General features: G+C 44.0%; 7 protein-coding genes across 7 annotated transcripts; 3 read left to right on the forward strand and 4 right to left on the reverse strand.

Annotated features, from left to right (window-relative positions):
* Positions 1-1,668: 1,668 nt before the first annotated feature.
* Bfra_004209 (uncharacterized protein) lies at positions 1,669-2,937 on the forward strand (the record flags this gene model as incomplete). The annotated part of the gene is made up of 1 exon (XM_037334615.1): positions 1,669-2,937. One exon carries the CDS (start codon positions 1,669-1,671, stop codon positions 2,935-2,937), a length of 1,269 nt encoding a protein of 422 aa, XP_037193149.1.
* A 776-nt stretch (positions 2,938-3,713) lies between these two features.
* Bfra_004210 (putative duf1682 domain protein) lies at positions 3,714-5,182 on the reverse strand (the record flags this gene model as incomplete). The annotated part of the gene is made up of 3 exons (XM_037334616.1): positions 3,714-4,086; positions 4,147-5,050; positions 5,110-5,182. The coding sequence occupies 3 exons, from the start codon at positions 5,180-5,182 to the stop codon at positions 3,714-3,716; spliced, it is 1,350 nt and encodes a 449-aa protein (XP_037193150.1).
* A 676-nt stretch (positions 5,183-5,858) lies between these two features.
* Positions 5,859-7,673, forward strand: Bfra_004211 (putative haspin protein kinase protein; the record flags this gene model as incomplete). Its single annotated transcript, XM_037334617.1, has 1 exon — positions 5,859-7,673. One exon carries the CDS (start codon positions 5,859-5,861, stop codon positions 7,671-7,673), a length of 1,815 nt encoding a protein of 604 aa, XP_037193151.1.
* Positions 7,674-8,419: 746 nt separating this feature from the next.
* On the reverse strand, positions 8,420-10,340 carry Bfra_004212 (uncharacterized protein; the record flags this gene model as incomplete). Its single annotated transcript, XM_037334618.1, has 10 exons — positions 8,420-8,514; positions 8,558-8,595; positions 8,643-8,866; positions 8,916-9,219; positions 9,275-9,319; positions 9,385-9,573; positions 9,633-9,686; positions 9,942-9,987; positions 10,066-10,082; positions 10,222-10,340. 10 exons carry the CDS (start codon positions 10,338-10,340, stop codon positions 8,420-8,422), a joined length of 1,131 nt encoding a protein of 376 aa, XP_037193152.1.
* A 1,126-nt stretch (positions 10,341-11,466) lies between these two features.
* Bfra_004213 (uncharacterized protein) lies at positions 11,467-14,313 on the reverse strand (the record flags this gene model as incomplete). Its single annotated transcript, XM_037334619.1, has 8 exons — positions 11,467-12,169; positions 12,231-12,614; positions 12,663-13,075; positions 13,149-13,327; positions 13,379-13,402; positions 13,449-13,655; positions 13,710-13,991; positions 14,091-14,313. The coding sequence occupies 8 exons, from the start codon at positions 14,311-14,313 to the stop codon at positions 11,467-11,469; spliced, it is 2,415 nt and encodes an 804-aa protein (XP_037193153.1).
* A 465-nt stretch (positions 14,314-14,778) lies between these two features.
* Positions 14,779-15,272, reverse strand: Bfra_004214 (uncharacterized protein; the record flags this gene model as incomplete). The annotated part of the gene is made up of 3 exons (XM_037334620.1): positions 14,779-14,970; positions 15,044-15,145; positions 15,225-15,272. Coding segments are annotated over 3 exons (342 nt in total), but the record flags the coding sequence as incomplete, so codon positions are not given.
* Positions 15,273-15,723: 451 nt separating this feature from the next.
* Positions 15,724-25,031, forward strand: Bfra_004215 (putative toxin subunit protein; the record flags this gene model as incomplete). The annotated part of the gene is made up of 5 exons (XM_037334621.1): positions 15,724-18,747; positions 18,888-21,562; positions 21,632-21,667; positions 21,936-23,200; positions 23,365-25,031. The coding sequence occupies 5 exons, from the start codon at positions 15,724-15,726 to the stop codon at positions 25,029-25,031; spliced, it is 8,667 nt and encodes a 2,888-aa protein (XP_037193155.1).
* Positions 25,032-25,421: the final 390 nt, after the last annotated feature.

The following is a 25,421-nucleotide window of genomic DNA, read 5'->3' on the forward strand; positions in this document are numbered from 1 at the left end:
AGACGTATCTTGGATGCCACTCTGGAGATAAACATAACCGTAATGTTTGGCCTGGAATCAATAAACAATCCACCGTCGTTTATGAAGGCTTTCCAAATGGTATCAAATGTTCATGAAGTGACAACACATACCGATTCATGCGGCTGGCCAACAGCTCGTCCGTCTTGTAGATGCTGTCGGCTGACATGTCCGTTCTTGCCGAGAGCTTATATATTAGACAGGGGTAAGAAACCGCCCACAGAACTGTCGCTTCATATAGTGATTCGAAAAGACGTTCATATCAGTGCTGAAAACCAACTTTCTTAATGTCAGTCAAGCGGCGACTAACATCAAGAATGATAGTTGCGTCATCTACGACTTCGCTAATACACAACACGTTCAATCGAAGGCCGACGAATAGTTGTATTTCTTCCAGGGCAGTGAGTGAAACTGACTGCAATTTTCGAAAGAGTCGAGATAGAGAGTTTTTCGTGAGTTTCCAAGTTGAAAGTTAACGAGTACTATCAGGATGATCATACTGGGGTAAGAAATCGCATCCCTCTCGTTGACAAGAGTCTTATGCTGATTTTAATAAGCTCCAAGGATTGCATGCGCTTTCATACCATTGCAGAAGCAATTTGAGACCCTCTCGTAAGGCTCATATTTCGATACCTATTGCCGATCTCCAGGTTGAAAAGAATGTGTTTCTGAATATTTTTGGATTGAACCCTCCGTTTGCTTTTGCATGCTTTACAAGATCTTGTTGAACTAGTCCACAGAATATCCAGCTTCCTCAACTATATCCAAGCAGAAAATCCACCGAGCCCAGGAGCTCAGCGACGGACGATTCACTACAAATATGTCACTGCTAGCATATTCTCTAGAGTACTACAGGACGACAAAAATAAAAACAAGTCCACCAGTATAGGACTTGTGAAGTCTCAAAGCAAGCAACTTTTCACAATTCCTTTCGTTGACCAATCACAACCCTGGAATAAAGTTGAAAATATTGCATCATAAGGTCATTATCAGGATTACTTGCACAAATTACTTGGTTGATAGGCAGTCAGCTATCTACAAAGAAAATTGGAATAAAAACCGTTCCCAAAGTGAAGGAAAATGAGAAAGATACCACAATCAACACCAGCCGAGCCCCTGAAAGGGATTCTCATTAATAAGAAGCAATATCCCGCATCCAAATAATAACAACTGACCCTCTTTATTTGAAAGGTTACAATGGTTCGATCCAAAGACACAACTTGTGACAAAAATCTCGAGATGTGAACAATTCATATGTCCTCGAGGCTGTGAGGCACCGAAATGCTCGCCCTGCCGATGTCAAAATTACAAACCACTAGCTCTCATCACCAGACAAAAGTTCTTATCTTGGTTACATGAGATGAAGTGAGGATCACAGGCGACTGCAACTTTCAGTTTACCAAAAAATGATTACCATCAGTAAACCCAGACAAAGATTTTAATCTTCTTTTTGACGAAGGAAACTCTTGAACTCAAGTACCACCACGACCGCCCGATCTCATAATATATTTTCAAAGAATCACTCCATATTTCAATAACTCCTTCTCCATATCCATTTGGTCAAATCTCTTAAGCCCGCTTGGCTCAGAGCTATTTTACAGTCAACACACTTCGCGGAGAATTTGTGGAAGAAAGTCATAGCTTGTCAATATGGATTCAATTGATACCAAGAGAGACCCGACAACTCACATGGTGGAGGTCAATTTCGAGTCGCACGCTGAAGCCGAGACTCTTGACATCTCGCATGTGGGATTGAGAGACACATACCCGGAGCCAGGATCAACTGGCAAATCACCACGCTTAACTTTTGGTGTGGAATTGGAGATTGCTGTTGGTACTCTAAGGGACATATGCCAAAACCCAACACCAAAAGATGGCCGTAGAGTCTACGGAGTTAGTCGTCCTGCTAACTCACCTCCATTGGAACATGATCCAAGACCAGCGAACTTTGGGAAGAGTTCCCTCGCAGAACGCTCATATAGAGCAAAGAGCCGGTTTTGTGTGTATGAAAATATTGCACAGACCCTTAGCTGCGCTGGGTTCCCAGCTATACATATGGATGATGCAGAATATCAGAAGACTGGGTATACCAACGAAATGACCAGCAAGTGGATTATCGGGACTGACATCAGTATTGACCTCCCAAATGAGTCAATCTATGACTACCATAAGCTCGAAATCAAATCGCCTGTTTATTACTTCAGCGAGGAAGCGCTAAGCGATGTTAAACGGGTTTGGGGGATCATTGCCTCCACCTATAAAGTCGTCACAAATGAATCGATGGGCTTGCATGTATATGTCGGCAACGGAGTTGATGCTTTCGACAACGAAACTTTAAGGAATTTGTGGGGCATTCTCTGGACTACAGAGAAATGGATTGAGACCATTCACCCTCCTCATCGTAGATTCAATCCATTCTGTCAAAGTTTCCATCGCTGTTCCAATTTGGGTCGCGAGATCGAAGAAAGATCTCTCAAAGACCCAGAAGAAGAGGTACTCGAATGGATTTTAACCAGGACACCTCCAACAGTGCGCGAATTTCTTGACACTATCTGCATCCACAGCGGCGCTTACAACTTTGTCAATCTACAACCAAGTCATAACGTCGAAAGTACCAAGCGTACGATTGAGTTTCGCCAGCATGAAGCCACACTCGACACAGAGCGAATATCACAATGGATCAGAGCATGCGTAGGAATAGTCAAAGCATCTGCCGCTGCAGATCCCGCAGTACTGGATCCGTATCTGCGACTCTTGGCTCAGACAAAGAGAGAGAAGCTTCGTGTATGGGACATTTTGAAAGAGCTTGGGCTCGAGGGTTCAGGAGTTTATTACAAGGCTCGGATGTTGAGAGAGAGATCGGTTGGAATCGTAGTCAAGGAGTTGTGGGAAAAGACGACGAGGTTTGTGAAAAGATAAACGATGTTCTCCCATAAGATATCTAAAGCCTCAAAATATACCATGAAATAATCCGTTCTATTTCAAGCATTCAATTTTCAATTTTCGAAGCAGCCTCTAATCGTGACCGGAGATGCCCAACTCCACTTCCGCTTTTCGGCATACAATACCAGCATCCCATTGAATCTCAAATAATACAGTAGAATCGTCAGCTTCATTTCAGACATTCGACATTTAGTAATAACCTTCTTCTCGAAAGTCTTACTGCCAATTTTCGCATACTATCATTTCAGTCTTCAAAATCTCCTATTTGCATGAGGACATTCAGCATACAGCATTTGAAGAAGCCTGCGTGAGTCTTCAATTCTTCAGACGACCTTCGACCTTCGACTATTCAGAATTCATCTTCAGGCTGATGCGGAATGCAAGGAATGTATCAGAAGGGGGCCAGGATTGCATGGTGCTTTGTAGGATTAGTCTGATGTCGTTGAGAATCCAGATTACATAATACAATTCATTATATAAGCATCGAGCTTCTGGTCCCATAAATTTCAAGGTTGTTATGCACACGGCAGGCTTGGAGTTAGAATTGTGAATTGATAATGGGTAACTTTGCTCATTAATTTAGGGAATAAATAGTAAATGTATATGACTAGTTTTTTACACTTGATATCATACAAATCATTCACCTGCCCCCGTACCATGCCACCCGCCGCCGCCGATCCCGTCCTTAAATCCACGATTTTGCCATACCTGTATACATTCAACGTAATATATGAATCATATTATAGACAAAATCATCCTCGTTGAGTTTGTTTCTTTTGAGCCTTTCTCATCTCTTTTTCCTTCTCCTTCTCGAGGTACTTCTTTTGTGCCTTGGCGTCAAGACCCTTCAATTCAAGATCCCTCTTCAATTTCTTGGCCTTTTCACGTTCTAGTGCACGCTCTTCGGCTTTTTCCTCCTCATCAGCCTTTTGAAGTCTCTTGATTGTATCTTCACGGGTCATGCGCACTTTACGCATGACTTCCGGTCGAAAATGAGCGCCAGATGCAAGTTGATCCGTGATTCTGATGAAGTGTTCAAAGAGAGGAAGAACTCGGGAGTAATCGTCACCGGAAGGAAGTTTCATGGATAGATAAATACGTTTCTTTGGAACAGTATCATCAAGTCTGTGGAGATTGTAAGTTAAACGACCTTCCTAGGCTAGGATATAACATGTGGGTACTTACTTCAAAGGTCGGTCAATTGGCTGATCAGTAATGATGAGATGCTCAAGTAGATCTCCAGCCAATTCCACTGCCTCAATTAATGCGGGAGTAAGCAAAAAGTCGGTAACCTCAGCGCTCTCGCTCATGACGGTGGCCCAGTTTGGAAGCTTAGGACTATCCTTAGTGCTAGTGATGGAGACGTCATATCTGTCATCACGAAGTGACTTCATTGTCTCCTTGTTCACAATAGCCCAAACGAAGTTATCATAGGTACTCTTGGTATCTTTGCGCAATTCATGTGCACCAGGAGCTTGACCAGGAACAGTAAGGTTCTCTCTGCCATCAAAAGGATAAAGTATGGCTTCCATACGCTCAACAGGTGTTGCAACGGTGTCGAAGAAGAGACTGAACGCGTACTCAATAGCGAGTGCGAAGGGATTGTAACGCTTGAGAAGTTTGACGTTGACATCAAGGAATGCGATATTTTGACGACCAGTCGCATAGGTTGCGTATTCTTGTGGAGATTTCTCCTTCAACAGATCTTCGGGCAATTCGAGTTGCTTAGCCATTGACTTTGCGGCTTCTTTGTCTTCGATTTCCTGGGTCGTTGGAGCGCGGCCACCGAATCCAACTAATGCAAATTCCTTGCGTAGAACTGGTGCGTGTGCGGCCATCCATTTTTTCGCCTTCTTGCGGTTTGTGCCTGTTCCGAACAAGTGGATAGAAATGAGGACAATTAACAGACCTAAAATGATACCTTCTTGTTTAAACTCGCTCAGAGAATGTCGCTCATGAACGTTGTACCATTTCGTGTAAGGAACTGCAGCGCCAGTAGGAGTTGCTACTGGTCCAGTGTAGTCAGCCGCCGAAGGGATTGCGGAGAAAGCTGGAGTTGGATCTGGAGCTCCAGCGAAATCTGCGAAATCTGTTGATAGATAAAATTAGTGTATGTCAGGTACGAAGAAGCATTGAGTGCTAATTTACCAGAATCTCCAGCTTGAACAGGAGCTGCAGATGGCTCGGAGCTTCCGAAGAGACCATTCAATAATGCCGCCATTGTTGGTGAAATTGATCTTGAATTGATGGTGAGCTGGAGCTTTCGTTTCGAAGCTTGAGATTGTGGGTAAATTACTTCCGATATCCATGCTAACTGTATCAAGGTTAATGTAATAGGGTGTTGTTCTGCCGTCGAGCAAGTTTTGACCGCCTTTCACTCGTCTCTTGGACAACCACAATCCCGAAGTTTATCCTTTCTTTACCAAATATGGTAACATGAAGTTTTACGCAAAGCATGCCCATTCAGACAGATATTGATCCTAATGCTTCCAAGCACATTTATTGACTATCCATATTTGAAATCACTGATAGAGAATAAGGAACTATTGAATTAGTCACTACATTGTAAGTGTATACTATGGGCTGGGATCTGGTTACTTTCCAAGCCAAAGCCACGAACAAACTACAAACTGATGGGACCTCACAATGCAAAAATATAAATGGATGGTGTCTGGGTAGTTCCTTGAGGCCCTCTATATTCCATAAAGCTGTGGGATGCATAGAGTATCTGGGTACCTTCGTTTGGCGTTCAAGTATTAACCAGCTTTGGGAGATTTACAGAAGTTCAAATTTCAAATCACGAACCTCCATTTTCATCATGACACCTGCCCACATTTTTACACACGTCTTTTTGTGGGAGAAATAACAAGAAGCACTCGCTGACTGTCAATAGTGTTATGACCCGAAAATATGGGAAGAAGCGTCCTGCTGCAAGTGCGGCAGCTGTAGCCATTTTTGGATCCACGACTCAATCAGTTGCTTCAGCAAAGATGGATTCCACTACAACCTCCGAATCACAATCTCCACAGAGAGAACTTGCGGAAATCACGAATCTATTAGAAAATACAAATCTTTTAGAAAGTACCGACGAGGTGACCGTCCTTCTTGAGAAGACGAGTCTAGAAGCTCGTGTCAATACTCTTAGTAACACTCTTGACCTTGAAAACATTGGTCAAGAATCTTCTTCCAAAGATGCCCCGGATCTCTTAGACGAGACAACTGCGGAAAGTACTTTCGAAACGATCGTCAGCTCAGAGAAAAATTCAGCACCAATTGAACATAAAATAGAAGTCTCAATTCCTCAGACACCAGTTTCCTTCTCCCCTACGCCACTTCCTATCAATCCACGCCTCGCAGCCTCTCTCTCACCTCTTCTGCTTGCCTACGAAAAAGACAACGGCTACCCGCTAACTACTAAAAATTGGGACGATGTTCTGGCACCAGGCTCGAGTATCCAGAAAATTGCCGAAGCATCTTATGCAGAAGTATTTCGTATAACAAACCCAGTCGGGTCCTCGATTCTCAAACTTCTACGCCTCAAGGTTCCTACAGATCCAACATCAAAGAAATCGGATACTGCAATCAAGGTCGACACTGTCGTATCTGAGATGCGTCTTATGAACGCACTTACAGAGATCCCAGGGTTTGTGAAGTTTAAAGACGCGCACATAGTAGAAGGTAAACCACCACCAGCGTTTGTAACAGCATACGAAGGACACTTGGACGCTGGTGGGGAGTCATATTTTCCACACCCAAATAAGATCTCCAAACATGCGGTTTTTCTAGCTATCGAACTTGGTGATGCAGGTCATGTTCTGGAGAAATACCCAATAAAGAATGTCGATCAGCTGTGGGACATATTTCTAGGTGTCGTCATCGCTCTCGCAAGGGCAGAAATGGAACATGAATTTGAACACCGCGATCTTCACGAGAACAATATCTGTATCCTTGAACGCACACCTCCATCGGCTGCTCCTAAACCGAAATCAAAATCAAAATCAAAAAGCAAAACCCAAGCTCTACCATCGCCCCACAAATTTGGCAACTCAGGTCTCGAAATAACAATCCTCGACTATGGCCTGTCCCGTGCCACTATTTATCCTGTTTCCTCCTCTTCAAATCCTTCTCCAGCCCCCGAAACAGTCTTCTACAACCTTGAGTCAGATACTGCTGTCTTCTCCTCTTTTGAACCCTCCAGTATTGCCGGAGTTCAATTCGATACCTACCGTCGAATGCGTGCCTATCTCTTCTCAGGCGGCCTCTCAAATACCAACGCCAACACACCTTCAAAAGCTATACGAGATTCTATAAAACAAAAGAAACATTCTTGGGAAGAATATATGCCGTATAGTAATGTGTTGTGGTTATACTTTTTAATGGAGTATCTGACGGAGGTGGCGCCAAAAGGAGGAAGGGGGAAACCGGGAAGACAGGCATGGGTGAGGGAGACGGAGGAGTTGAGGTGGCTTATAGATCCAGATTGGGTACCTGGAAATGGCGCAAGTGATGATAAAGAAAAAGGCGAAGGAGAGGGTGAAGAGGAAGAAGAACTAGGATTGGGCTGTGCGGGAGACGTATTACAATATGCGTTTGACATGGGGTGGGTTTGTGAGGAAGATTTAGGGGATGTAGACACAAGTCGTTTAAGTCTACGAGAAGATTCGTATGTTGGGTTGGAAAAAGAAAAGAGACCTCCTTTGACTTCCAAATAGTCAATTATTTGAAATCAATGCTCTATTTTTTTTAGACGGGTATTGTGTTGGTGGCGGCGCTTTGGACGTTCCGGTATGGTATGGTTTCTGGCAAGATGGAACTGGGTGGGTGGCAAATAATCTTTGTGGTGTCCATGGCTCTAGGTAGGAAGGCTCCTATGGACTGCATAGATTGGAATAGCATGATAGAATAGTTTGATTTGGCTAGAGTCGATTTTTACCTTGGTCCATGGAAACATCTTGTCATATTTTATACGACAATGCAATTAATAGAATGGACAAATGCTTAAATATCCGCACTTTCTCTGTTTTATTCCTGTATATTGAAAAATTTCGTTAATACAACAATTCTTAGTGGTGAGAAATGACTACGTATGAAAGATTCATTCTTGTTGCTTTGAATGCATGCATATTCAAAGTGAAGTACATTGAATAGGATTTGGGATGGTTCGGTGATAGATATTAATGAGTCTACTGTACAATCAAATTTTGATCCAGCTCTCTGGAGAAACATATCAAGTGAAGAAGGGCCATAAAAAATCCAACTGAGAACTTTATAAGGGGGCCTATGCGAGAATTGTGGGATCTATGGAAGTATTGGGTTCTCTGTGATTTGAATACTTATAGGGTCTTTAGAGGCTTATACCTGCTATGAGCCACTGCTGGAAGCAACATTTCAAAAAGATTGCAGCAGTTCATGTTCTGAAGAGGAGAGTTCATTTAAATATCAATTGCTACTAATCACTTCACACAGCCACGATACCACCCTCAAATATCTTAGCAACGCTCGATACTTCCGCACCCAGTTCCGCATAGAACAGTTTGTTTCCCATCATGATACCTGTCATTCATTCATCATACAGGGGGGACGATTTCCGTCATACCACTGCTGGGTGTCCATACACCAGTAGTTGACTCGTAGCTATAAACGTCAGTAAGAATTTGCCAGCACGACTCATAGTCACCTACAAAATCTGTTGGTAAACACCCTTTGATTTCCTAGTAGTCACCGAAAATACACCAGGTGATGTGACTTGTACCTTCGGAGATGAGATAGAAGGAGCGCCGACGTATGTCCGTGTAAAACTTCCAACCTCATTCCCAGTCAGAGTTACAGTACTTCGATAGATATACCCATCAAGACCGATTCCAAAGACGTCAATTCGGCCAGGAGATGCCGAGATGGAAATGGGCTTCATTCATTATGAGCTTGCGTCTCTCGCTACAGTTAAGGAGACTCACATCGTATATATAAGCGCCAGAAAGATTCTGCCAAGTTCCCCACCCAATGCCACCAGATCGGTGGGTCAATTGCCTCAAACCGCGATCTGCTGCAAACACGAAGACATCGATACATAATGCTTTGGAACACACAATCGTGGGTTTACTCAAGCAATAGCCAGCTCCACTCCGCGTTTCCCAAGCATTAGCCCAGGTACCCCCGGCACTCCATGTGTGTAAAAGCTCTCCTGTAGTAAGTTCGACACCGACAACAGACATGGATTGGTCGTAGCTTCGATCCAGGGCTGCTAGAGAGTCACTTCTTCTTTGTAATGTTAATGATTTTATTTGAAAGGCGTAAAGTCTAGAGATTTACTCACAACTTCTTAACCCCGTCACCGATGGCTGTCCAGGTGAAATCAGTACTGACGTAAAGTTTTAGTTTCAAATTAAATCCTCTATATTTGGTGGATGAAAACTGAGAACATACTCGGAGGTACTTATCCCTCCGTACGGGATATGCTCTAATGAGACATAAAAGACAGCGAATGTATTGGCAGTGGCAGTACCATAATGTGTGACAACAGGGGAGGAGGCACTCTTTCTAGTGGTGGAGACCCAACTCGACCATCCTGTTGATTGACTGTACCACTTGTGGCTCAGATAGAGATCGGCACCGCTATCAAAGTCAAGATCAATGTTGGCTTCATTAAATTTCTTTGGAATAAAGAGACTTACACGGCAAATGCATGGACCTTGCCATTTGGCAGAGAAATAAGCACAGGATCTAGGCTTGTTAACCCTTCCTAACCACGAGTACATGGTGTTGACATGATCATGTGCTTACCATAAATAAAGGTGCCACCACTAGTATTGCGGAAGAATTAGTCAGGAAAGCGAGATATGGTAAGAAGTAGAGGGGAAAATGCTCCATATAGATATCGAAACTTTTTTATGAAATTGAACTAATACTTCCACCACGAGTCCCAAGGACACAACGTTGATATAATAGTTTCAAAAGGGTGTCACCAAAATAAATCAACTCACGAAACGCCATTAACGTCAACATCAGACCACTTTTTCGCCTCCCAATCTAGGTTGATTAGCCACGTTAAATGGATTATGATACAAAAAAACCAAAGATCTTCGAAGAAGTTTGCAGGGAACATACTTTGCACCCAGAGAGCTCTGATAAGGTTCGTTAGCCAGAAGTTTTGACATGAATATGAATGGACATCCATCAAGATTGAAGAAGGAAAGTGAAAATGGGGGATCAGAAACAAGGCAAGAGATGAAGAGACAGTGTTTTGTATGAAGGAGAACTCACGAATCAGGGCTAATAGACTCCAACTCGTTCTTCGCTGTTGCAATAGTAACTCCCTGGGTAGAGTTTTGGATACCTTGAACAACACTGGCAACTCCTTGACCAGATGAAACAGTAGACATCTTTATCTTATATATATATATCTTGATATATTTTAGCTTAGAAAAGCTGGAATGTATTGATATTTTATGTTCTTCCAAGCGTCTGTTATTTGTTGTATGATAAATTCAAGTTTAAAGGTGTGAAAAAACTGAACAGGAAACGACGGAACAAAAGTTAAATGAGATTTGACTTATGTCAGTCTTCTTTCAGGGGGATGTGAGTCTATCCCACTTAAGAAACATGATAAGATATAACTCGTGGAAGGAAAACAAGTAATGGTGTAATGATTGACACATCACGCAACTAATGATTGCAACCACATATGGCGAATAAATGAATCAGCTTCCTTTCTGTACTTGGTCTCATGTAATTTAACAGACATATAATGCTAGTGCAAGGAGCTCTTTCAGTCAGGAGGTACGGGACTTCTTATTGTTGCCGAGTACAACTGTGATGGTTGCATAATTGACCTGAGAATGAGTCGTTCATAGCGGAGTGTAGACGCCCGTGGAAACAGAATTGGATAAAAGATGCACATCATGCCTATCTTTCTGCACGATGCCAAATGAAGAAAGCAGCGGGAGAGAGATACGAAAGCCACGTATTGACATGGAGTGTTCACAACATGCGTCTTGGTACCTCGTTTAGCCGAAAATTGATGCTTGTACTCAGACTACTTCCCCGCTTTACACCGATCTAGATTCCGGAACTAAGTCTTTTTGCCTTCAAATGACATCTGAGTTGCAAGGAATGTGACAGCCTGGGAGGTACTACAGGGGGAAGTGATGGCACGAAGTAATTTGTGCATGAGCTCAGAGCACTCGTTTACGATTATGTTGTGCTTTGTGATCGCTAGGCGTTTTGAGATCCATCTGAAAGTATTGTAAAGGTTGGGTTTTACTACCCCAAAAGAGACGATTCAAATTAGCATGTTGCAAGAGGTCTATGAATCATTTTATCGTGTCACCAGTGTCAAAACCAGAGAATTTAATGTGTCTTATATCAAAAGTATGAGGCAGCTATTGGAAACTATGACCAAACTATATCAAAATGAAACAAAACATTCAACGAAAGCACAGAAATCAAACCCACAAATTGAGTAAAATTCAATCCATGAAGAAATTCCCTAAATTGACCCAGGAGTGATCAATCGTGTGAGACTCCTCGTTTCTCATCAGCCTCCGCTTGAGTAACAGTATAGGGAGTTGGATTTTGGCTATCCGCTTTCAATTCCAACACCAAAAACGTAGTCGCGCGTCCTTCCATAGGTTTGATTGCCCTAATACCTGCCCACACTTCATCTAGTTGCAAGACATAAAGGCCAGCACCCGATTTCGTGTGAACCGGTCCCTTCAGTTTCAATGTGAAAGAGCCCTTTGAAGGTACTATAAACTTAGAAGGTAAATTTGTGCCATCGTGTGCAGTACCGAGGACAGCAGGGAGAATGTTTAATTGGAGCCCGGCATCGATAATACTTGCCCTCAAATCGAGTGTTTGGCTCATCTTTTCAGTCGTAAATGACCAAGGCTTGACAGACTGAACGCTGGATTCCTTCACGTTCCAGTGGTCCAGGCCCGTGTCAAACAATGTTTTACCTTCTAATCCTTTCATTTTGAGGCAAACGACGGCAATAGACTTAAAAGCTATTCCATCATTGGAGCTATTCGAAAAAGTCAAGGTGAGATCGATGGTTTGCGCGGCGGAGTTATATGCATTAACAGGAGATGTCCAGTTTAGACGCGGGTGCAGGGTTGTCACAGAGGTGTCGGAAGTATATTTTTCTGCGCAAATGTTGTCGCCAGCGCCCTTCGTTTCCAGAGTAGGCCAATCAACTCGACTTTCTTCTGGACTGCGTAATTTTCAATATTTTAGTGACAAATTCATATACCAAGGGGGCTCTTTGCACTTACGAGAAGTTGATAGTCGCAAATGCACCCAGATCTTCGTTGAGCATGGTGGGTCCGAATATAAACTCGCCATTCCCTCCATACATGAACTTATTGATACCCTGGAGAAATTTTAAGTCGCTAGATAGTTTCGATAAAGCTCTGCCAATGTTGACTTTCATTGCTGACCGTATCAGAACCCATTTTGGATCTGATGGGGTTCCCGTAAGATTGGTAGAGAAGTCATTGGGTATGATAATATCAAGTCCGGTGTATGGGTCTTTCTCTATTGTACATCCTTCCAAGATAGCTTTGGGGCTGTTTAAGACTGCTAGATTACCCACAGTATCTTGAGAGCCTCTCACACTAATAGTGACTGTCCATGAAGCGATATCGCTAATAACAAGGCTTTGCTTGGTCAGTCCCTACCCGGAGAAAGATTGATGTTCTACCTACCTTGAGTATTCGGTCCGACAGGTATAGCCATATTCGCCACTTATCTTGAGAGCTGTCATTTGTGGTCCAGCTTCTAATGTTATCTTCGCCATAGACGTAGTTCTCGTCTTTCTTCCTGCAATGCCCGCCAACATACGGGTACTCGCCCCAGTGTCATCTTTTAATTGTTCCCAACGATATGGTTTACCAGCTGTCAAATCTGCCGTGTTACCAACCACGCGAAGTCGTCGGCCAGAAGTTAGATAACTTCCACCAATCCTTGCCTCAGGCTCGAACGGTATGGTCTGCATTGCAACACAAAGATCTTGTAGTGGCGATAACAGCTGGGTTTGTCCGAAGACAAGGCGGCGGTCGAGTATGAAAGTTCCAAGATACTCACCACTTGTGCCTTTACTAGGCCCTGCTAAGTTTCCCTGTGTCAGAAAGTCAGCTGTGGTATCTATTACACCAGGCAAAGTAAATTTTGTCTTTAGGTCATCATCTTACAGTAAATGGTAAAAGTTTGGTTACGGGAAGATCGACTCTGCTTCCCACCACTTCGCAGAAGCAGAGACAATTATAAGGGCTTCCATTTACACCTTTCATGACTTGCTTATTTTTGGTCAATAGTGACTGTCTCTCTTCGTCTATGTAAGGGTAATTCTGCAATCGGAGCGCCCTGGAAGCTTAACTCAAAGTCAGAACGACAATATTATGAGGCGCTCGAAGAGACTTACCGAACGTTACCTTCCCACTACTAACTTCAAAGAAGTTAGCGATATCAACAATCATTGCCAGTGGACTAACCTTTTGCCTTGGGCACTTTCAACAACATCCCTTGTGTAAAACAAGAGGCAAGTTTGTTCTCTAAGGTCCATTCCCTCAAACATTGCTGAACCTCGTTGTAAAGAGCGTTGTTTGCGGGGTCTTTGGCCCATTGCTCAAGGGAAAGTTTTTGCCTACTGGGTTGCATCATGTACGAGCGCTCCCATATGATGCTACCCCAGGGGAGATCTATAAGAAAACGAATTAACTTTAGCTTCCGCAATTTTTTTTAAAAGTCCTCACCAGCAATAGCAGCAAACAAGCGATGGATTGAGTATTCTCCAGGACATAGCTTTGTTGGCCTGTCAGATCTAAAGACTACATTGTCTTCCGTGTCTTCCACACTGGCCGCCGCAGCAAGATCTGCGATTGTTGTATTCAGACAATCTGCGAAGGAAAGTGGCGTGAAAGCAATCACCCAGCCATCGATAGTCTGGTAGGTATTTTGGCCAAGAAAAATTCTCCCCTGATCAAAGCGAAGCTGAAGCGTAAACTTGGAGCTATCGCCAGATTCTACATCAAGCTCTGCACGATCATCGAATCAGCAATCAACAAACTGGCTGGAGTATGAAGCTAACACATTGACTAGCAATGGCCATGAGAGTTATTTTTTTTTTTTTTTACCTATTTGAGGAGGCAGCATTGTAGCTACCAATTGTCCATCAAAAACATCTTCATTGCTCCAGTGAATTGATCGTGCTGCAAGCGGCTGCTTCTCGAAAAGCTTTACAAAGCCTTTGTTGATGGCAGCTTGAGAGATGGCACAAACTTGATCGTAATGCTGCAATTCGTCGCCATTGCCACTGGTGTCGAGTTTGACAGGGCCGGAAGAAAGACTCAAAGACATTGTAGGATCTGTAGAGCAAAATGGTTCGAAATGTAAAAAGACACTTGACTAGGTGGTGAATTGAAGGGTTTCGCATATTATTGTGCAAAATACATCATGACTTCTGAGTGTGGAGAAATTTGTGAAATTCTTGCCTTATTTCACCACTAGTGAAGCAATAGCATGAAAGCAAGCATAGAAAACACGTGAAATGTTAGTTGCTGGTAATGGAGTCGAACAAGTATTACTGGCTTGATTGTGTCATAAGTGATGCAAACTAGTTAGCCTTGGGGGTACAGACATGCAATATGACCCGTCGACATCAAGATCAATCAACATGGTGTCCATCTAGTGTGACCTGCACATCTCTCGGAACAGCTAACCGATATTGATGGGCGATGCAGAATACAGTGGGGTGTGTTGGCTTACACGCATAAGTATCACGGAATTGAGATGCGGAAAAGGGTTCCGAAAATAAGCTTATTTTTAGTAATTGCGGTTGACTGCGGGTAAATGTGGAAAATGACTGGCAGGGTTTCTGGTAGTCAGCGCTGCAGTTGGAACATCAAAAGCATTTGCAATCCAAACATACCTGCCCACTACTACATCGGATATGTTCATGTATGCAATCTTCTGAGCGAGTTGAATGTGCCAATTGAATCTGGGGAGCGACACCTTCTGACGATCCGGTGTACGACTGGTGAACACTGAATGCAGAGGTAAGTTCAACGTGTTTCTATTTTCTACCTACCAAGATGCCATCCAGGTTCTTGTCGCCTTTGCAGATCGGTTCATGCACGTTTCGCGATGATCGATATCGGGCTTTTGTTACCCTCTTCTTCAGGGTAACGGGCTGCGTCGTGGGGGTCCAGGAAATTCACTAGGAGGATCACTCATGACCTCCTGCTTCCTAAAGCACGAATTGACCTTACTGATCGAGACACGAATGCATAATTGGCGGTACAAATTGCGTAGGAGGAGCTGCGAAATTAAAGCAATTTTTTATTTACCTGACTCGTGTCGTCGTATTGTCTTGCAATGCATTCTCGAGTATCGCCAGATCTATTACGGAGCACACGCCTCCGCATGTTCTTGCGGATTGCATTGCATAAAATCAGTTTATGCAATTGTTTCAAGCTGAATAGATTAAACTAATCCACTCATCAGACAGCAGTGCATTTTGCCACCTAGTCCCACTGCAGAGCATGAAGTGGGGGGAGGGGGAGGAGGGGTTCAGATCGATCATGGGATGATATCGGAAACATGATAGAAGCCACAAGTGACAGACGTTTGGAATAGTTGGGGAGAATAAACTGCAAAGTCGGCACCAATTTGATCCTAAAAAGCTCCCTTCATTTGGTATCGTAAGAAAACACTCCCAAAAATCAAGATCAAGAGCAAAAGCATACTGCAGTAATTGACAAATCCGACATGCCTCTTTTTATCGAGGCAATTGACAGTGGTCTTCTTCCTGGCGACCTCAGAGAAAGGTTGAATCATGCCAGCGAGCTTTGGCCTGGAGATCCTCGATCAGCCATTGATTGGTTCCTCGAGGGAGGAAACATACCAACGGACACCATTGTCGCCATGACTTTCGTAAGATCGCTCTTGTTTTACTTTGACGACGAGGAGTACGTTTGTGGTCAACTTCTGACACTCTTGAGCTCCTATACTCTTGAAGGCCTGGCATCATTGCTTTTTCCCCGCAGTCTGTTGGATCAAAAAGTGACAGCAACGCCGGCCAACTTTCCATATAATTGGACAACCACCAATTTAACAATTGCCAAATTGGAAGAAGTACGCGCTGAGTTCCTCGATAATCACTCACTTATCGTGTTGCTTATCCTGCTCAGAGAGGGCAAGTTCTCCATCAAAGAGCGCCCTCAACAAATTGCCGATTGCATTCTGACCGCGATGATCGGTGACGAGCTTGAAATCGGATCGCTCGAGCTTTTAGTCTATGTGAAAAAAGCCTTCCCAGACTTGAAAGACGCCGAATTCTCAGCCGCGATTGAATTTATCAAAACTTTAAAAATCCTCTCAAGTCTCGTTGAAGACCCTGAAGACGTGGTGTATCTCTATAATTCCAACTACCATTCTGTGCGAAGCATCACAGCCCAGTCAAAGAGCAACTTTAAGAATTCTTTGGTCACAGCTGGTACCAGCGTCGAGAGTTCACTCAAGATATATGACTGTGCAGAACGTGTCGATTGCTGGAACGAGCAACTCTGGTTACATTTGATGAATTCCCGTAGAGCAGATTCAGTCATGATTGACCCTTATTTCGAGGGGGAGATCACAAATGTACCAAGTGATGAAAGTTGGATGGGCAAATCTCATAACAATCTCACTGATATCTTCCGGCTCGAAGATACGACTTGTGAGGAATGTTGTTCTATCACCTCCCTTTCTGCCTATTTCGCCGATCTTTTGAGCTTGCTCAGTAACACGACGCCGACGGGAACAAGCCCACAATATGATGACCCGCCAGGCACTCGAAATAGTCTGCTGAACATCCTGTCACAGCGGCGTCCGGATCTTAGGAACCTTGAACTTACCTGTGCAAATTCGCAGACTTTGATCCCATACATCAGTCTTGTGAACGAGGTGCTTGAGTCTTTCATCCGCCATAAGTGTCTTGGTTCGCCAGATTCTATTCGAGTATTCAATACTCCCATTGATGCTCAAGACGATGAGCATTCTCCTACACCACTCAATCTGCCAGGGAACACAGACTACGAGGTCTATTCCAAGATCATCTCAAAGCAAAGATTCCCCTTTACCTCCTTTCCATACGATCAGGCGCGCAATATGGTACTCTCTTACTTTGACATTTTTCAAGTAGCCCATTGTGACTTCGTTGACAAATTCCAAGCACCAGAGACAATTCTGCAAACAATAAAAGCAACAACTACAGATGAAGTGAAGAGATCGCTGAGCTTGGGAGCGAAAGAAGTCTTGGAGAGGCAAAGAGCTGCCGAAACACTGGGCCTGCACCAGATGGAATTCGCAGCTATTACCGGAGAAAGCTTCTACCCACAAATCTTTAGTGACCTCCTTAAAGGTCTTTCAAGTGACAGTATCATTGATACGAGAATACAGGAGCATGAGTTCTGCCAGATGTGGGGTTATGAGGATGATGAAACCATGTTAGGCGCTGCCGAGGGCTTAACACAGATCAAAGATCAATTGATGCAGAGGTCCGGGCTGGAGTTTCAAGATGTCCTTGACCTTGTAAAGACTCAGCTTTTCGATCAACAGCTGGTTATTACCAACGAAGCTGGGTCTAACGAGTTCACTGAATCACTTGCAGAGCTTCGACTGCTATCGAACGCATCGAGTCCACCGTTCCAGCCTCTTACTTCAAACATATGCCGAAACATTCAATCCTTCTTGCGTCTGAAGGCCAGGCTTGGGTGGTCAACCAAAGTACTCGATGCTGCTATCCACTGCTTACGTAACAGAGAAATGGAGAGCTCGCCGTCTTTCAGATCAAATACTGTATCCCAAGTCGCTTCTATTTCTGTATACGTCATTAAAGGAATTGCTTCTATCGTGAAGCTCAGTGACCTGTGTGGATTAGAACCTGCTGCTCTTGTTCCCCTATGGGGTCTCATCGATTCATTTGGCGACGAGTCTCTCCTTCATCGCAAATTTCTCAGCGCTTCTCTGGGAGAAATATTCGCCGTTCCCAAAGATGGTGCATACTTCCAGCCTGGAGGGAAGGTAGTTAAAATTCAAGAATGCGGTGCGAGCATTTGTGCAAGCCTCAACTGGCGTTTTGAATACATCAATGATCTGCTCGAAGCCACCAATCTTGCAAATGATGACCTGAATATCGAGACCTTTTCTATCTTGTATCGATATGTTACTATATGTCGAATGCTTTCTGTTCCTCCCAAATATTGTGTGCCATTCTTCAAGATCTTCTTCGACAGGGAAGATCCCTTGGCAAATCCCAATAAGACGCTTTCTACTATTACGAATTGGACAACTTTATTAAACTCAGGCTGGACTATTGAAACACTTGTACTAGCTCTTGGGAAACCTGCGAGTGATGAGAGCAGTATTACTGGAGGAAACCCTGGACAAAAGCTTACGGGCGCGATACTAGATGGAACCAAAGACTTGAGAAAATCACTTTCATCCCTTTTCAATGGAGCCATTCCTACTCATGAAACTATCGTCGAATGTGCGGCACGTACATTTGACTCAATTACGGCCAGCCTGGTCGTTGAATTTGTCGAAGGGTCTCAGATTCGAACCACTATCACAACCCTTGACACACAGCAAAATCTACAGAGCCTCATCAATAAATCCAAAAACTGGTCAGCCAAAATTTCGGTAATTCCCTCCTCAACAGCAAATAAATGGTCTGCCCAATTCAAACTCGCAGGCATATTGACAGCGAATGAGAAGCAGCAGATTCTAGATGGATGTGCAGAATTTCCTACTGTGAAGACCGCGCTACAGAATCTTGTTGAGAACTCTCTCTTTCCTCGAGCTGTCATCGAGTCCCGTTTTCAGAGCAGCACAAATATACTCACAAACAACATCCTCTTGCAAAACTGGGCCCCAACCCAGCTTCCTGCTAGCCCAGCCCCTCTGTGAATGACATTTCGATTGAGGCCGAAGCGCAAGTACAGGCACGACGAGCTGCTTTTGTCGAAATGGCGAAACCTGTGATTGTTCAAGATACTCTCACAACATCTATTCTCAATACCATGAAAGATCTTGTGGAAGGTGTTGATATAACAGTTCTATCAACCCTTCTCACAGACACTGTGAAGGTATCAACAAACGAAAACAGTGCACTCGAATCAGCTATGGCAGCTCTCAAACAGCTCAGCGTACCAGTTGAAATCATGACTAACGCAAAGACGCTAGATGCATACTTCACACCCATGACAACAGATGATTTCAAACTGCACTATACTGGTGCGTTGAATAGCACTATCAGTCTGATGATAAATGGGATCGAGGTGCCGTTTGATACCAACTCGAAAACATGGAGCGCATTTCGCATGAATGCCAGACAGCCATATCTTCTAAAGAGTAGCATTCCCCCATCCCAAATCTCATGGTCAACATGCAGATCAATGACGACACCCTTCACTGATGAAGAGCTCCAGCCATCAACATCTATCCAACGAGCAACATTGATTTTAGAGGCTATTCAAAGAGCAGTGTGTATTTGCCAAGCTGCAAAGCTCACGACATCAGAGCTCGAATATATCGACAGAGCGGGAAAAACAGAAGATGAGATGCTGTCAATGAATCTTAATACACCTTCTCTCATGAGCTTGGTGCAGCTCCAAGAGTACCGCGAGTTGAGGGATAATATAATGATCGCGGACAGTGACCTAATCAGCCTTTTCTCGTGGCTATACAACCCTAAGAATCCAGATGTGAAGACAATTGCAACCAAAATCGCAGCAAGCACTGGTTGGAAAGACACGTTGGTAGAAAGCGTCCTCAATGCAAAATACCCAAATCATACTCCTGCGGATCTTGTAGCAGTATTGCGCAACCACGATTCCTTTGTCAACCTTAGAGCCATTCTTGCTTTCTACGAGGGTTTGGGTAGCGCATCTGATGTTACCTCCAAGCCTCTTATGACAGAATTGTTTTACCTTGCAAAACCTCTATCACAGCTCAACAGTGGAGATACATACATGGAAGCCGCCAAGAATCTGCAAAAGAGATTGACACCTTCACAACGAGAGGCGTCAGATGAAGGACTAATGGAGAGCCAGCGCAAGACACTCGTAGCTTATCTTCTGCAACAAAAGTTCATCACCCAAGACCTTGGTATTTGGGATGCAGATGGACTGTTTGAGTATTTCTTGGTCGATGTACAGATGGGGCCACAAATTCGAACTTCACGCATCAAGACAGCTATCTCGGTCGTGCAAATGTTTGTTCAACGATGTCTTCTTGGAATGGAAGAAGGAGTTTCGAAGTCAGTTCTAGGTCATGAAAAATGGGATTGGCTACAACAATACACTCTCTGGGAGGTACATAGGAAGATCTTCTTGTATCCCGAGAACTGGATCGACCCATCGCTACGAGACGACAAATCCGAGCTTTTTGACCAGTTTGAAGCCACCTTAATGCAGAAAGACTTAAGCATCAAAACGTTTCTCCAAGCTATCCAGAGTTATTTGTATGATCTAGATGGAATTTCAAGTCTCGATATAGTCGCGTATGTTCATGAACCGCAACCAGCAGCCTCAGATATCTTTCACTTGTTTGGCCGGACTCGCAGTGGGCCATATACCTTCTACTACCGCACTCTGACAAGATTGAGGACCGCCGAGGTATTTTGGCAACCATGGTCCAAGGTCGAGGTCGACATTGCATCAATTGAGACGGAATGGGAGGGCCAAAGACTTGTGGATACAGGCAGTTATCTCCTCCCAATAATGATCAAAGGTAGGCTGTACTTATTTATGCCATCGATCGTGCCCAAGACGTTAGTGAAGAACATCTCAAGTATGAGCCGTGTAACTACTTTTGACGCTCTGCGCAATGAAAATCCGAACTTAGCAGAGCCTGTGCGCATCTGGGAAATAACAATGGCGTGGACAGAGTTCGTCAACGACACTTGGGCACCGAAGAGGGTTTCCTCTGGCAGTCTTAGTGTGGGCTTAGAGGCATCTTCAGCCCAACTACGGGTCGATCCCACATTACAAGACAATACTTTGACACTTCAAGTCAGTTATGGTGAGGCTGGCAAAACCACTTCCAAGGCCATTGGTTCATTTATATTCTGCAATGACCAAATAAGCACTTCGAACACCGTGTCAACTTCTACCAAGACAGGCTCATTTGCAACATACTTTCAAAAAGCATTGAAACAAGGAATGGATCTCGAATCGCTCCCCGGAGGCTCCAAATATACCAATTCCGCACCTCTGATTTGGGTGCCACCTGAGCTGGAGAGTACCAATGGGGCTTCGGATGTCTGCTGGACTTTGTCAAAGTTACCACAGAGGGTGACAGGACTTGTTGTCAGCGCAAAAGTTAGTGAGGGCAGAAGAGCAAGTTTCTTCAATATACCAAAGATGGAGCTTCTTAGTTCGACATGGACCAAAGACGTCATCAAGAACAATACGGAACTTGTTTCTATTGACCACATATTTTCGCACGAACTCATGGAAGCTACCGCTGACCGAATTGATCCACTACGCTGCTTGTATAACAAGATAGCACAGCTGCCTGCTGGTGTGATGAGAGAAAGTTTTGGGGCTGGTAGTCATGAGGCATGGTAATTTCCCCCAGCTCACTTCACTTCTAACATCAGTATTTCAATAGGTGACTGACGGTGAAACAACAGGTATCATGAGCTGGGACGTCCTACCGCTCTTTACAAGTAAGTCTATATCTCCTTCGAGGAAGAAACAAAACATGAAAAGGAAACGAAGCCACAGTAGCCCGTTTGTGGGATTTTAAGAGAAATAATTTTCTCTTCTCTTTTTGATAACACATTGCTTTTGATAATTCATACCTTTTTGACACCGAATTCGATTGAGAGAATTCGTTTTTAAAAGGGCCTTGAATATTTTAAGAAGATACAATGGATTCAAAAGATTCAATATATGTGAAAAATTTGTTGGGAATGACAGCTAATCACGGTACAGTTGGGAGGTTGGCCTACACACAGTGCTATTGGCAGTCGATCGATTTTCTGCCACCCAGCAATACGAAGAAGCATTGGAAGTTGCAAGACTGGTCTTTGATCCATCTGCTGATCTAGAACTAAACGTGGATGACAAATCGACCTATCGATCATGCTGGCGATTTCCTCCGTTCCAGGAAATGGCACGACAAATTGCCATCCGGGGTGAGACTTCATTTGATCCTTTGAACCTTGACCATTTAAGCAAAGAAATCCAACTTGCCATTAAGGAGCGTCGTTCATACGGTTCACTTGTACATGCCGCGGCCAGGGGAAGACCAATCAGTTATATGAAATGGATAGTGATGAAGTACGCAGAGATCCTCATCGCGATGGGAGATGTTTATTTCCGTCGAGCTTCTCTTGAAAGCCTGCCGATAGCTACGCAGCGATACATCGAGGCTGCGCGAGTACTGGGACAGGAGCCGCCCAAAGTACCGGATTTGGGGAAGAGAAAAAGGAAGGCAATGACTTTTGAGCAACTGAGAGAAGAGGATATCATGTATGACTCTGTCGTATTCGATTTGGGCCTGCCTTTCTCAGCCAAATTAAAGAAAGGCGCAGCCGAAATAGCAGACAGAGATCCGAAGAAAGAGAACATCGCTTGTTTCCTCCGAACGAACTATTTCTGCGCCCCTCTAAATCCTAAGTTCAAGCAAATGCGAAGCCTTGTTCACGAACGCCTTTACAATCTCCGAAATTCCTTCGATATTCAAGGAAAGCCGGTAGTCTACGGCCTTCGCGAACCACCCATTGATCCAGGAGCCTTGATAGCTCTTAGCAAAGGAGGCATGGGAGTATCTGATATCCTCAGCATGGTTTCTGGGGAACGAAATAGTCCACTACCACGGCAGCGTTTTGATGCTCTTCTAAAGCAGGCCTTAGCATTATGTACCGAGGTACGCAAACTTTCAGGGCGCCTTGTAGCCGTAGTTGAAAAGAAAGAGATGGAAACTTTCAACATCGGGAACGCCCAGCATGCTTCAGTCATACAGAAAATGATGCTGGATATCAAGAATGTTGAGCTTGAAGAGGCACAACAGACTGTCGAATCGCTCTTGATCAATCGTAGCTCGCTAGAGGCGCAATTGAATTACTACCTCCAGCTTATCGGCGAGCCAGATTCCATGATCCCAAAGCCCAAAGATAATTGGGTAGATATTCAGCAAAGTATCGATACCCCCACACAAGACGAACTTCGAATGTCTTCATATGAGAAAGCGGAAAGTACGTTGAACATTTCACAAGCTTTACAATATTGTGCTCAAAATCTCAAACCCTGCGTGCCCTTTTCCTTAAGCAGATTCTTTCTGTTTCCTAACATAATATTTGTTCCCCGTGCCCCCAAAAGATTCTTGAGCATTCCTTACTGACTCCATGACTTTTAATAGTGACACAATCTCTCTCTGCTGGAGCCAAGAATCGCGCGGCCGTAGCCACTGATGCACTTTCGATACCTCTTTATCTCGTTCCACAAGCAACAACCAACTTTGAACCTCTTGGTGTCGGTGGATCCATTTCTTTCGCTGGAAGCTCCATTGCTGATGCAGTAGCGGCTGGGTCCACACTAGCGAGAGGAATTGCAGCTGTTCTAGTAGACGAAGCCGGTCGAGCAGACAAGAAAGCTAGCCTAACGATGCAGTTACGGGAACGAAGACTCGCAGCAAATATGAGTGGCCGTGAAATCAAGTCAATCGACAAGCAGGTCGAAATCCAGAAAATCCATATCACTTCAATCCAGAAGGACATTGAAATACAACAATCCGAAATAGAAGATGCAGCTGGAGCCGAGGAGTGGTACCGTACCAAGTATACCAGCGAACAATTGTATACATGGATGGAGAAAATTTTCAGGAATCTTTATTTCCAGGCTTATGAACTTTCAATGACCATGGCACTTCGAGCGGAGAGCTCGTTCAACTTTGAAGCTGGCAGCAAAAGTTCGATAATCAACAAGGGGGGGTATTGGAATCCTTCTCAAGATGGTCTTCTAGCTGCCGAAAGTCTTTATCTGGACCTGAGACGACTCGAAAGCGCGCAATTAGATTGTGCAGCTGCTGATTACAACATTAGTAAGAGTGTGTCTCTGAAAGACTTTGATCCCATGGCGTTGATGAAACTCAGAATCACTGGAACAACGGACTTCTCCATTGGCGAACTCCTTTATGATATGGATTTCCCCGGTCATTACATGCGCAGAATTCGATCTGTTAGTGTCTCAGTACCATCAGATATAGAGACTGGAACTAACACGAATGCCGTCTTGACATTGCTAGAGCATAAGTATCGCGTAACACAAAACGCAGCTGACTATGCTGCTTCCCAATCTGCCACTGGAAGTGAATCATTTAGAACCGACAGAATTCCGATAACAGCAATAGCCGTAAGCTCTGGTGCTAAAGACCCTGGAGTGTTTGAGCTTGACTTCTCTGGTCCCCGATACATGCCATTCGAGGGCGCCGGCGCTATTTCAGCATGGCGTCTAGAATTTCCGGCACCAATTCGTCATTTCAATTATGAGTCTATTACTGATGTGCAACTACACATACAGTATACTGCGTACGAGGGAGGTCCAACACTGAGAAAGGCGGCGAAAGACGCAGTTGTCCAAGCAGCTCAATCCATTGAAGCTCAAGGTCAACATCAAGGATACTGGGCACTTTGGGACCTCAAGACCGACTTTGCTGCAAAATGGGTAGATTTTGGAAAGACTCTTCTTACTACCAACGTGGAAGCGACCCTAGACCTTGGCAATTTGAAAGACCGTCTGCCTTTCTGGTCACGTCATCAAAAAGATCTCCAGGTTCAGTCCTTCACGTTGATGTCTCGGAACAAAAACGTAAGGGACAGATTAAGTATATCGGTGGATCCAAATTCACCTGCATACAACGGAACCGATGGTATCTACTCGGGTGATCTCTTTACCAGAAAATGCGACATGACTGAAAAGAACTTAAATTGGAAACTCAAGGCGAAAGCAGTTCCAGTTGCCGCGGTTGCGAGCGAGAATGTTTATCTGTTTGTTCGTTATATTTATGTTGGGAAAGATATCTCATAATTGGAGAAGTTCATGTCTGCTTTATGTTTGCTATTTTTGGTATCAGGGATTGAAAGAATTGCGGTGGCTTTTGATGGAAACGAATTGAGATGTTATTATTTGTATATTTCTTTGCCTTCTAACAGTTCTTGGGGTGCGGGGTGATCGGCGCTCACCATTGTCACATGACAGCACTAGCTATTCTGATGTTAAATTCAACATTCAACAAAAGCTCATCCACTGGACATGTCTCATAGTTGTATCTATTCTGACGGCTTTCATTGACAGATAGAATGTATGTGAAGCATATGGAGTATGAATCTCAGGAAAAGAATATGGTATCTCGAAGTAACGGAGGCGCTCTCCCCCCTTCATTCAATACTCCTTTCGATTATGCGATGTTGATCACCC

This window comes from Botrytis fragariae (genome assembly GCF_013461495.1).
Source record: "Botrytis fragariae strain BVB16 chromosome Unknown tig00000050, whole genome shotgun sequence".
NCBI classification, from domain to species: Eukaryota; Fungi; Ascomycota; class Leotiomycetes; order Helotiales; family Sclerotiniaceae; genus Botrytis; species Botrytis fragariae.